This window comes from Stegostoma tigrinum, chromosome 12 (assembly GCF_030684315.1).
Source record: "Stegostoma tigrinum isolate sSteTig4 chromosome 12, sSteTig4.hap1, whole genome shotgun sequence".
Taxonomy (NCBI): domain Eukaryota; kingdom Metazoa; phylum Chordata; class Chondrichthyes; order Orectolobiformes; family Stegostomatidae; genus Stegostoma; species Stegostoma tigrinum.
In genome coordinates this window covers 36,696,283-36,709,070 of record NC_081365.1, presented here as the reverse complement: position 1 = coordinate 36,709,070, position 12,788 = coordinate 36,696,283, and the positions used below count along the sequence as shown (strand labels likewise).

Here is a 12,788-nt window from a genome sequence, read left to right as displayed (position 1 = left end):
TGATTTCTCATTGAGTGGCACTAACTATTGCCTGTTTCTTCAGTTCCCTTTCCCTGTCATAGTAAAATTTCAGCATGTTCACATGATGACATATGCAATAATTTTTTTCCTGTATTTTTTTCCTGTTCTTTACCAGATAATTCACCTGACTTGACTCCTTAATCTAGAACATAGAACATTACAGCACAGTACAGGCCCTTCAGCCCTCGATGTTGTGCCGACCTGTCATACCGATCTCAAGCCCATCTAACCTACACTACTCCATGTACGTCCATATGCTTATCCAATGACAACTTAAATGTACCTAAAGTTGGCAAATCTACTACCATTGCAGGCAAAGCATTCCATTCCCTTACTACTCTGAGTAAAGAAACTATCTCTGACATCTGTCCTATATCTTTCACCCCTCAATTTAAAGCTATGCCCCCTCGTGCTCGCCGTCACCATCCTAGGAAAAAGGCTCTCCCTATCTAACCCTCTGATTATTTTATATGTTTCAATTAAGTCACCTCTCAACCTTCTCTCTAAGGAAAACAGCCTCAAGTCCCTCAGCCTTTCCTCATAAGACCTTCCCTCCGTACCAGGTAATATCCTCGTAAACCTCCTCTGCACCCTTTCCAAAGCTTCCACATCCTTCTTATAATGCGGTGACCAGAACTGTACACAATACTTCAAGTGCGGCCGCACCAGAGTTTTGTACAGCTTCACCATAACCTCTCGGTTCCGGAACTCGATTCATCTATTAATAAGTTCATCTACACTACTCAGAATCTTACCATTAGCCCTGTACTTTGCCTTCTGGTTACTCCTACCAAAGTGCATCACCTCACACTTGTCTGCATTAAACTCCATTTGCCACCTCTCAGCCCAGCTCTGCAGCTTATCTATGTCTCTCTGCAACCTACAGCATCCTTCGTCACTATCCACAACTCCACCGACCTTAGTGTCGTCTGCAAATTTACTAACCCACCCTTCTACACCCTCATCCAGGTCACTTATAAAAATGACAAACAGCAGTGGACCCAACACCGACCCTTGCGGTACACCATTAGTAAGTGGTCTCCAGGATGAACATTTCCCATCAACTACCACCCTCTGTCTTCTTTCAGCAAGCCAATTTCCGATCCAAACTGCTATATCTTCCACAATTCCATTCCTGTGCATTTTGTACAATCTGATAGGGACCACTAAACCTTGCTTTGAAGGGATCTCCTACCACTGATAACAGCACCAATACTTTATCCCCACAGGCAAACATACAAATTTTAGTTTTCTTCTCTGCTTCTTGCTCCACTAGATGCTGTGCCACCTTTGAATGTTGTCTAGCTCATCTACTCTTTAATCTGCTTCTCACCTCATATATAATCTGAGATCTCTGACTTTGGACCTATCAACTTTTCATGAATTTTAAAGGCCCCCTTACTTGTCTGAACATCAGCTCAAATAGAGTGAACTGGGTTGATTCATTTGGAGCATCTCTAATAGCAAACAATATAAATAGGATACCATTATCCCAGTCATTTTGGATAATCTTGACGATAAAACCTCAGCATGGTCTTTAGGGTCTGATACCACCTCTCCAATACTTGCTGGGATTCAGGGTGATATGCACTTGATTTAAAGTGTTTGATGCCAAAGCTATCCATGACCACCTCAAATAATTTGGCAGTAAAATTGGACCTTTTGATCTGATTTGAATCTCCCTAATTTTTTTAATGTAGTCCCATTATGGGTAAAGGAAACAAGCAACTCTTCAACTGTTTTTAGCCTTGAGATCCCATAATGGAATTACCTCTGGAAATCTGGTAGGCACATCCGTTACTGTTAGCAAATACAGGTTCCCAATTTCAGTTTTGAGGAGAGGACCTACATAATCGTAACCTACATGAAAGGTTTCATTAAATGTGGGAATTGGCATTAAAGGTATTTGTTTTATTACTCCCCATGGCTTTCCTATCATCTGACACACATGACAGGCATGGCAAAATTCAACCACATCTTTGTAATCCCGGCCAATAGAAATGCTTCTTAGCCTGGGTCTTCCTCACTCCCTGATGACCGCCTACAGGTAATTCGTGTGCTACCCACAATATTTCCAGGTTGTATGCTACCGGCGACATAACCTGGTGAACACCCACCCATTTCTCTCCTGCACTAATCAGCTGAGGTCTCCATTACTGTCTGGATTCTATCCTTAAGGTGATAACATTTGGGAATGTGTTCTGATTCATCTTCCGAATAAACCTTGTGTTTTTGTTTTAATTGTCTCATCTTTTTGTTGTAACTCCATTCTGCTTTCAGAACTAAGTACCTCTCTGTTTTTGTTTTTCATTTTTACTACTTCAACAGGATGTCAGCTAACTGGACCTCAAGGCTTTCGACTTTCTCTTTGGTTTTCCCCTCTCTCTTGCTTTAACCTGATTGGCAGTAAAATTGGACCACACAGTCTGGAAAAATTCCTGGGTATTTTCCTTTTTAATTCCTCAGTTTCCTGGTTTTCCTTCTGCTTTGCCACTACAAGTGGCATCAGTCCCAACTAGGTCATTTCCAAGAACAGACTATATTCCTGGAACAGACAGTCCTTCAATCACTCCCACTATCACTTCCCCAATCTTAATTGGACATTCTAGCCTCCTTTTACACCGGGGAATGCTAAACCTCTCCATTTATTCCACAGATCATCATTCTAACGTTTCAGAAGGAGTGAAAATACTTTATCTCATGTGTGCTGGTCAGCCTCTAACAGTATCTCAAATATTTTAACTTCTTTACCTTCTCCTCCTGTTCTCCTGAGTAAACCTTTCACATCAAGGTGAAGTCTTTGAAGAGATTGGGCATGCTGTTTCTATCCAGCCCATGACTAGACTGTGCTCTCCTGCAGTGCCTTGACGTTTCTTGGGATTTCCTTCACTATTTCAACTAACCCCACTGGTTTAGCCTCTTATATCCTTTTTCCTAGTGACTCTGGTCCACCAGCATTGTGACTGTGTGTTCTCCTCAGGTGTTTCCACTGTAATAGAGGTCTTATCACCTCTTTTTCATTTTGTTTCTTTTCTCAAGTGGTAAACTGCTCAGAGTGTGATCCACTATCTTTTTTTTTCATTGAAGGATTTCCTTTTTTCCCCAATTTCTATCCGTCACAGAATGCAATTACTATGGGAAGCTGGATTTTGACTTAGGCACTAATGTGTATTCATTTGCTATCTCTGCAGCTCTTCTTTGATTTAAATTTGCTATTCTTCAACATGAGTTCTTATCTTTAGAAGTGAGTTTTTGAACTCCAGAAAAATAATCTAAGATTATTGTATGTCTTTTCTATCTTTAATGTTGTCACTCATCTATCAAAATTGCTATGTTTAATTCTTTCAAACTCAACAGAAGTCTGACCTGATTCCTTCCTTATATTTCTGAATCATGGCCTATATGCTTTTGGTACCAATTTGTCAGCACTCAAAAGAGCCTGTTCTTCTACTTCATATTCTCTTGACACCACATCGGATAGTGCTGCAAACACTTCACCTAGCCCTGCCCATCAACTTGGTCTGAATTAATACTACCCCTATCCTCCGGCCAGTTTACCTGTTTTTAGCCAATTTCTTGAAGGAAATGTAAAAAGGCTTTTTTTTAAAATATTGAATCTTAGTGTTGTTTGGGCGTGTTTGTATATATCCCAACCAGGCTGATGGCTGCGATGAGTTTGTTCATCATCACTTTATCTTGAACTTTTACTTCTGTCATTTGTAGTATTTTTGTTTTAAGTTCCAACGTCATCTTTTCCAGCTTGAACAATTTTCCCCTTTCTTCTCCCACAGCTAAGAGTTTTCTTCCCTTTCTTTCTTTCTCTTCTACTTTTAATTATAATTCAAACACTCTCTCCTTCTTTAACTCCAATTCTTAGTTCTCTCACTTGCAATTTAATATTTTTCTAACTCCAATGCACTTGACGACTGTTTCTCTGGTTTACCTAAATGCTTGGCTAGCATTACAATTTCAACTTTCCTCTTATCCCTACTTAAACTCAAATTTAGCCTGTCTGCTAAGTCTAAAAGTATATCCTTCTTTGTTCTTCTAAACTTTCTTGGCAAATTTGGGAAGCATCCTCAACTATCCAGAACTATTTCAGCTATATGAAGAGCCATTTTTGATTTAATTTTGTTCCTTGTGGTTGATTTAAATAAAACAGATTCTCCACTTCTCACCCAAGCTTTATTTAAAGATCTAGAACACTAACCCCCAAGTCTGTCTAAATCTGCTGGGACCTTTCGTACCTCAAATCCAGATCCCATACACGAACCAGCCAGTTCCCAGACTTGACAGAGGGGATGGTTAAATGAAATGAACACCCTGATACTCACTTCATTAGCAACAAATAATAATTTATCTAACTCTAACAGTGGACCAATTAATAGACCTACTAACAAACCAAACAATTCCCCCTTAACTACTAACTATTCCCAAACACTCAACTTCTAATGGCATGCAGTTCCATTTATGTAAGCCAAAGTAATAAAAATAAATTAAAACTTAGTTTTGCGAATCTACAGTCAAAATACATTTTCCACAATGCTGTATGCCATTTGTGCTATTCTTCAGGAATTCTTCCCTCTTCTGATCCTTGGTATCAGGATTATTAGCTAAGAGTGCCGCAGTACCTTTTTTAGGCAGTGCTAATCAGAGTTAAGATTTCTCCAAGTCAGAGTTTTATTCTTCCAATGATAGTTCACATGCTCACCAATTTTCAAAAACAGCCCTCTTTATACCCTTGATAACCTGCCAATTTTCTTTTAGGTTTGGTCGTAGGTTGTCAACACCGTCAGATTTAAATTCAGTTGGTTTTGTCTTGCAGTGTCTGGTTTAAATTTAATTGACTGATATTAAAGCTTGTTGCCTGAACATCAAAAACCCAGGTTGCCAACCGCTCGGCCAGTTGATACACGTTTCAGTTTTCAAACCGTCTGTGCATCCACAGCTGCTTGCAGACTTTTTTAAAATCTCCAAGCTTAGAAAAGCACATCACCTCTTAAAGGGCTGACACATTCTCCCACCTCATCATTTTTACAAATAAATTCTAACATCCTGCCTTCTAATTTAAGGTCTGCACCCAACTTTGCAACAGTAGGGGTGTTGTAATATGCTGAAGAATCTTAGTGAATAATTTTAAATCACTCATACTGTCCTATAGCTGAGTTTTGAAAACTAATTTTGAGATAGAATCTGCAGATCAGCTAAATGCAAGTTATTAAAAGAAACTATCTGAAAACTCTCTTTTCAGGCACAATTTGACAGTTTCAGTTTCTTTCAAAATTGTGTACACTTTTAGAAATAGAATCACACAATTCTTTTTGAAACATTTGGAACTGCGTTCCTAGAACTTAGATGTATATTGATTGCTGAAAGGTTTGTAGTGATCTTCTTAGCTATCACTGTTTACATATGTCTACATATTGATTTGCAACCAGCCGCCTCTTGTGAGCACACCACAAATAAATGTCAAGAGTTTACCTTTTTGGAGTTGTATACTTTAGTCTGCATGATTAGGCCAAATGATCTGTTCCTTGTATTGTAATATGGGAAGTCTGAGTTTGTTTCATTGTAGCTCATGCTGCTGCATTCATGAATGTTAAAGTCCACGACTATTTCTATTTCAGGTTTTCATTAATTTTGAGATTCACAATGCTAATTAATTTGCCTCATAATTTACTCAAGGGATGCAAAAATGACCACCTGTTCCCCTCCCAGGCATAAAGGCAAAGACCATTAGGGCAAGTGTGTACATGTTCTTTGAGAATATTGATAGTGGCTACAGACATTGCAGCTATTTGTATCACAAAAACAAATTGAGAGAAACCCAGCAGGTCTGGCAGCACCTGTGGGAAGAAAGGTTTTTCAAGCCTGGCAACTGTTCAAAAGAACAGATAGCAGCTAGAAATGTAGTATTTTACGCTGAAGGTGGCAGGTGTGGGTGGTGCTGGAGTGTGGAGAAGATGGAAAAGAAGAGAGAAAGATGAGCAATAGGTGGAGATGGGACCCGGAGGGGGAGGTTTTTGTGTCTGCAGTTGCTGCTGGATGGGCCGAGTTTCTTCAGTAATTTCTATTTTTTTGTTTTTTTTTGTTTAAAATCACCAGCATCCACAGTTCCTGATCTATTTTTACAGCTATTAACATATTCAATCCTAAAACGGTGACTGTTGACAGTGGTATGAAACACGAAATTTGATCCAAACTTCGTTCATTTCTCATTCCCAGCGTTTAAGGACCCACCGAAGTATTTAACTTAGGATGGAAAATTAATCTTTAGTTTTCCAGTGATGTTTCCTTCAAGTAAAGACAAGAATCTTCCATTTTTTCTTCACTCTTCTGAAAGATCCCATGTGTATTTGAAATGCTGTGAAATCTGTTTCCAGCAGTACTATCTGAAGATCTAGAGTTCACATATCTCTCTAAGCTGTGTAGTAGTAGGAGGCCTGAGTTTATGGAGGTGTCTATTTTGGGTGGGTATGGGCATAAACGTTACCATTCGCACCATTAAAATGAAACTAAGCTCAAAGCTATAAACTTTTACAGTGAACACATTCTGTCAACTGAGACTTCTCTTATCAATAAAGGATATTAACAATCCAATAGTATTCTTTTGAAAAGATCAAAAGTTCCCACATCTAGAAGATGATTAATTTGTCGTTTACCGTGCTTGCTTTTGAACTTTAGAAATTGTTGCCCTAATTTGCTAGATAATAACTGGCTGCACCTCACAAGTAATCCATTTGGATAATTGAAGATGGTAGATGTCCTCAAACCAAATTAATATCTTCCAATTGTGGTAGATTAATATATCAAACTTGTATCGAGGTGATTTGTAAACAAGAAACAAAATTTAGGTAGAACACAATGCAGTTCATATCTGGGAAAACCTTGACTCATACTGAATGATATTTATTAACAATTCTGATCCTGTCTTCCTTATTCATGTGCAGACTGGAGTAATCACATCGGATATGGTACAGATGATTTTCTCAAACAATTCGGAACAGCAGCTGGCTGCTACGCAGAAATTTCGGAAACTTCTTTCCAAAGGTGAAAACATAGTTTATGCTGCATTTGATGCAATTTTTTTGCGTTCATAATTTGTATTAACGGGGCTCTCGCTGCTTGATCCGAGGTGGTGAAATGACTCTGCTTATGTTAGTTCTGCATAGCTCAGGTTCAAGATTTGAGAACTCAACAACACTTAAAAATATAATATTAGTATTGCATGATTTAATACATTATTTAATCTTTCATCATTTTGCAAACATTAATTACGCAAAATACTCTTAAGAGGACAGTAAGTTTTTATAGAAGATTTCATTAGCGGTTATAATCCTAAGCATGTTGCAGTTGATACTACTCGTGAATTGTTTTAATTGTAAATGGCGTTGAATGGAATTTTGGTTATTTGATTGTTTCTTGGATTACAGAATGATTAAATATTGAAAAACTCTGAGGTAATTTGCATGATTAGTTACTATATCTAAATTGTTCGGACTTGGATAGAAACTTGTTACAGGGTTTGGATGAGTGGCAAGTTGGAATTTTATTGTTTGCTGGATTAGACTAGCATTTATTGCCCATCCCTAATCATCCTAGAAGAGGTGGTGGTGAGCTACAGTCTTGAATCACTGTAGTGGATGTGGATGTTTCTACAATGCTGCCAGGAAGGGAGTTCTAGGATCTGTTTCCAAATCCAAATGGTGAGAAACCTGGAGAGGAAATTGCAGGTGGTGATGTTACCATTGCATCTGCACTTATTTTTCCAGGTGATAGAGGTCATAGGCTCCTTTTGACAACACCTTCCAAACCTTTGTAGGTTACTGCGTCCTGTAGTTGGTACATACTGGTGCTGCTGTGCATTACTGGTGAAAGAATTGAAGGCTGAAAGTGGTAGATGGGCTGTCATACAATCCAGGGCAAAGGCCCACTTGAGTTGACCTTCTCGTAGTGTTGGATTTGTGCCTATCCAGTCTAGTGGAGAGCATTGCATCGCACTCCTGACTTGTGCCTTGTCAATAAGTCTTTGAAGAATTAGGTAGTAAATTCATAACGACAAAATTCCTAGTCTCTGATCTGATCTAAAGCTACTGTATATGTGATATTCCAGTTCAATTTCTGGTCATGGTCACCTCCAGGATATTCAGAATGGGGTGATTCAGCAGTTGATTAAAGCCATTGAATGTAAAGCACAATAGTGAATAGTTTAGTTATGATCGGAGGTCTACAGGACAGAAAAATGCCCTCTCTGATAAGAATCTGTGCCAGTCAGAAACAACTAACTACATATTCTAGTCTCATTTTCTAGCACTTGACCCATAACCTTGGCATCACAAGTGCCCATCTAAATAGTTTAAATTAATGAGGATTCCTGTCTCCACTACCATTACTGGCAGTCAGTTCCAGATTCCAACAATCTTCAGAGTCTTTCTTCTTTTTAAAAAAAAAGCCCTTGCATCCCTTTTAAACTGCCTGCACCGTATCTTAAATCTAGTCATTAATCTCTTCACCAAAAGGAAAGATTTGTTTCTGTCTGTCCAATCTATTCCCATCATAAATTTATACATAGAATCCCTACAGTGTGGGAACAGGCCATTTGGCCTAACAAGTCCACACTGCCCCTCTGAAGAGCATCCCACCCCAATCCTTTCCCCTACCCATGATTTTCCCCATGTTTAACCCATCCAACCTATGTATCCCTGGGCACTATGGGCAATTTAGCATGGCCAATCCACCTACCGTGTACATCTTTGGACTGTAGGAGGAAACCCACACAAACACAGGGAGAGCGTGCAAACTCCACACACACACGCTGAGAGGCAATAGTGCTAGCCACTGTGTCACCATGCATTAGAAAATGCCTTTTGAGGTCTAACTGTGGAGCAAGCAACATTAGCCGAAATTGTCTTGCAAACAAAACCAAGTCAGTGTCCTATAGTACGCTGATGCAAACAAAGGAATAGGCCTCCCTCGCTAGCTGATCTACAAAACATCAACCTTTTGGTTAACAGCTAAATGAAATGACCAGTTCCCCTGTCCAAATATGTCACTTACTGATCCAGAGAGAATTCTATTAAAAACAGATCAACCCATCTGACCTGCCTCTATATATCCTCCTGTAAGTTAAGGATACCCTCCTAACTATTTACTACCCAATGCATTTGTATCATCTGCAAACTAACTGATTAACCGTCCTGCATTCAAGTCTAAATCATTTATAAAAACTATAAACAGCAAGGGCTCAACACTGACTGCTGTGGGTCCCCTTTGTTTGCAGACTTCCAGTCAGTCAAAAAACACCCCAGGAGCATTACTCTCTCATTCTGCCACTCAGCTGACAACAGTGGATTAAATTTGCTAAATTTCAGTGGATTCCATGGGCTGTTACCTTTTACTATCAGTCTCCCATGTGGGACCTTATCAAAAGCTTTGACAGCAAGAGACTACATCAAAAGCATTGCCCTGTTGACACACACCTCATCAAAAAAATTGAATCAAGTTGGTCAGGCGTAGACTCTCCTTGAAAATGCATGTTGACAATTCTTGATTAATACCAGCCTCTCCAATGTAACTTAATTCTGTCTCTCAGACTACTCAAAACCTCTCCTCTCTGTGCTAATTTCTTTAAATTCTATCCCGGCATCGTCTCTCACTAGTGAACCCTGACACAAGGTATTCATTTAGGACTGTCCCCAAAAAAGGCCTTCATCCTGTAGTTCCACACAGTTTTCACTGCAGTCCTATATGGGCCTTACTCTTTCCCCCTTACCCTTGAACCGTTAAGGTATCTGTGAAACAACTAAGCATTTTCCTTTTTATTTTACCTGACTATATCAATTCATTCCTATTATTGCTTTTCATATCTCCCCATTAAAATTCCCTTTTGCACGTTTACGTGAAAGTATCTGCTCCCTGCTCCCTCTAGCCAAATCATTTCTGATCTTAGTAAATCAACCAATTTGGGAAGTAATTTGAAGCCCATTCTTGTCCCTTTCCGTGACAACCTTGAATCTTTTAGAAAAGAGTTCTGATAACTATCTAAAAATGCTTCCCCACCGATACTTTACCTACTTGTCTGTCTTTGTTACGTAAAGTCCAGGACCTCCCCCTGTCCTTTCTGGGACTTCTACATGCTGGCTTAAAAAGCTGTCTAGTATCTAGTTTTAAAAGTTCCTCTAAACCCTTCAGACTATGATGACCAGATTAATGTTGGGGAATTTGAAGTCCCTTGCAATCATAACCTTATCACGTTTAACACTTCCCAGAAATTTGCCTCCTGACCAGCTCTTCTTCTTCTACCCATATAAGTTTATTTCAGGAATTTTCTGAGATGTCATCTCTTCTTATTGGTACAATAAATTCCCTGAATGTAATTCTTTCTGTTTTGCCATCTTTGCTGTCACACATGAAGATTCTGTATCCGGCTCTCTCGCGCTCTCTCTCATGTCTGACAGCGATGTCATCGTGCCCTCGTGTTTTAATTTATATCATCAACTCATCTACTTTTGATCTGATGTATTCCCCTTCAGTCTCCTCTATCTTCAGCGCAATGAAACTTTTTTTTTCCTCCCCCCCCCCCCCCCCCCCATAAAAAAAAATCATGAATTCAGAACTGCACATGCTGCTGTAGTTGTGGTTACGTACCGTTCCCACAACCTGCTTTTATGCCTTGGCTATTAAAGGCAAGTACCTCGTATGCCTTTTTCATCTAATGTCCTGCTATCTTAAGAACATGTGTTGAGGTCCCTTCAATCGTCAGTTCTTCCCCGAGTTTTAACGATCATATGTTCACTTGCCTTGCCTTGTATTCCTTCACAGTTATCTGGATTGAACTCCATTTGCCACAAATCAGCCCTTCTGACCGGCTCATCTATATTCTCCTGTAATCTGCAGTCATCCTCGCTATTTAAAGCAGTATTTTTGTATCATTCATGAACTTGCAACTCAATTCTTCTACATTTCAAGCGTAAATCATTTATATATACTGCAAACAGCAAGGGCTCCAATACTGATCCCCTGTGAAACTCAACTAGACAGTGATTTCCATTCACAAAACACCTCATGTCCATCATCTGCCACTTGTTCATTCGTTGTTCCAGTCTGTCAGGTTTCCTTGGATCTCATAGGCTCTTGTCTTCCCAATCAGCCTCCCGTGTGTGATCTTTACTGATGCCTTACTGAAATCCAAGTAGACAGTGTCAAATACTTTGCCTTCATGTACATGGTCACCTGTTTTGAAAAATTTGATCATCTTGGTCAGGTATGACCTCCCTGTAACAAAACCATGCTGGCTGTGATTAATTTCTGTCTCTACAAATGCAGATGAATTCTGTCCTCAAAATTGTCTCCACCAAAATTGTTTCCCACCACCGAAGTTAAACTGACTGGCCTGTAAATTCCTGGTTTATTCCTTACTTTTTTCTGAATAACACTAACTGAGTAATTCTGTCGTCCAATCCTCTGACCCCTCTCTCCTTTGCCCAGAGAGGATTTGAAGATTGTTAGAGATAGTAGGAACTGCCGATGGTGGAGAATCTGAGATAACCCAGTGTGAAGCTGGATGAACACAGCAGGCCGAGCAGGAAAGTTTGAAGAAGGAATTGAAGATTGTTGCCAGCATTCCTGTTATTTCTCCCTTGCCTCACTCAACAGCCTAGGATACGTTTCATCCAGCCCTGGAGATTTATTTACCTTGAAGCCTGCCAGCCTACTTAGAATCTCCTCTGTACATGCTAATTTTTTGAGTATATCAAAGTCCTTCTGCCTGATTTCCCACATCATCTTTATTGTTGGCGAAAGCTAACACACATTGTTCAAGTTGAACCGTGCCTATGTTCTCCGGCTGTATGCACAAATTCTACTGTGATTCTTTAATGGGATTCTTTCCATAGCCATGTTTTTATCCTTGATGTATTTGTAAAAATCTTAGGGTTTTCCTTTATTGTGCCTTTATTTTTTTGGGGGGAGGAGGTGGTTTAGTGGTATTATTGCTGAACAGTTAATCCAGAGACCCAGGTAACGTTCGAATCCCACCATAGCAGATGGAATTTGAATTCAATTTTTAAGAATATCTGGAATTCAGAATCTAATGATGACCATGAATCCATTGTCAATTGTCGGAAAAACCCATCTGGTTCGCTAATGTCCTTTAGGGAAGGAATTTGTCATCTCTATCTGGTCTGGACTACGTGACTCCTGACCCACAGCAATGTGGTTGATTCTCAAATGTCCGATGGGCAATAAATGCCTAGCCAGCAATGTCCTCAGCCCATGAATAAATAAAACAAACCCGCCATTATTCTTTCATGCCTTTTTTTTTGCCCTCATGATTTCCTTTTGAAATCCTCCTTGCATTTTAGTACTCCCTTAGGACTTCTGTTTTGAGCCCTTAGTATCTGTTGTAAGCTTTTTTTTGTCCTCTTTATCCTATCGTGTATATCCAGGATTTGTTGGTCCCACTCTTTGCCTTTTATTGGAACACGTTGGCACAGTACTCTCCCCATTTCCTCCTTAGATTTGTCCCACTATGTTACCACAGCTTTACCTAAAAGTATCTATTCCCAAACTAGTTTGGCCAAATTGGCTTCTTTATAAATTTAAATTTTTGTTTTGGGCCCAGCTGTGTCCTTTTCCATAACAATCTTCAATCTAATGGAGATTGCTGTCTGCAAAATGCACCTACAAACCCAATACTTCAATCCCTCAATCCCTTAATCACTTAACATTTAAGTCCAGAGCTGCTGCCTTCTACATTCTGGTTTTAA

At 39.5% G+C, this 12,788-nt stretch overlaps 1 protein-coding gene across 3 annotated transcripts in view; it reads left to right on the top strand.

The window, feature by feature from the left end:
* LOC125456866 (importin subunit alpha-5) overlaps positions 1–12,788 on the top strand; it is a 79,461-nt gene that overhangs the window by 26,476 nt on the left and 40,197 nt on the right. For all 3 annotated transcript variants that reach the window (XM_059650283.1, XM_048540345.2, XM_048540344.2), the window contains one exon: positions 6,972–7,071. In XM_059650283.1, coding sequence (XP_059506266.1) covers positions 6,972–7,071 — 100 coding nt within the window. The remainder of the gene's footprint in view (positions 1–6,971; positions 7,072–12,788) is intronic.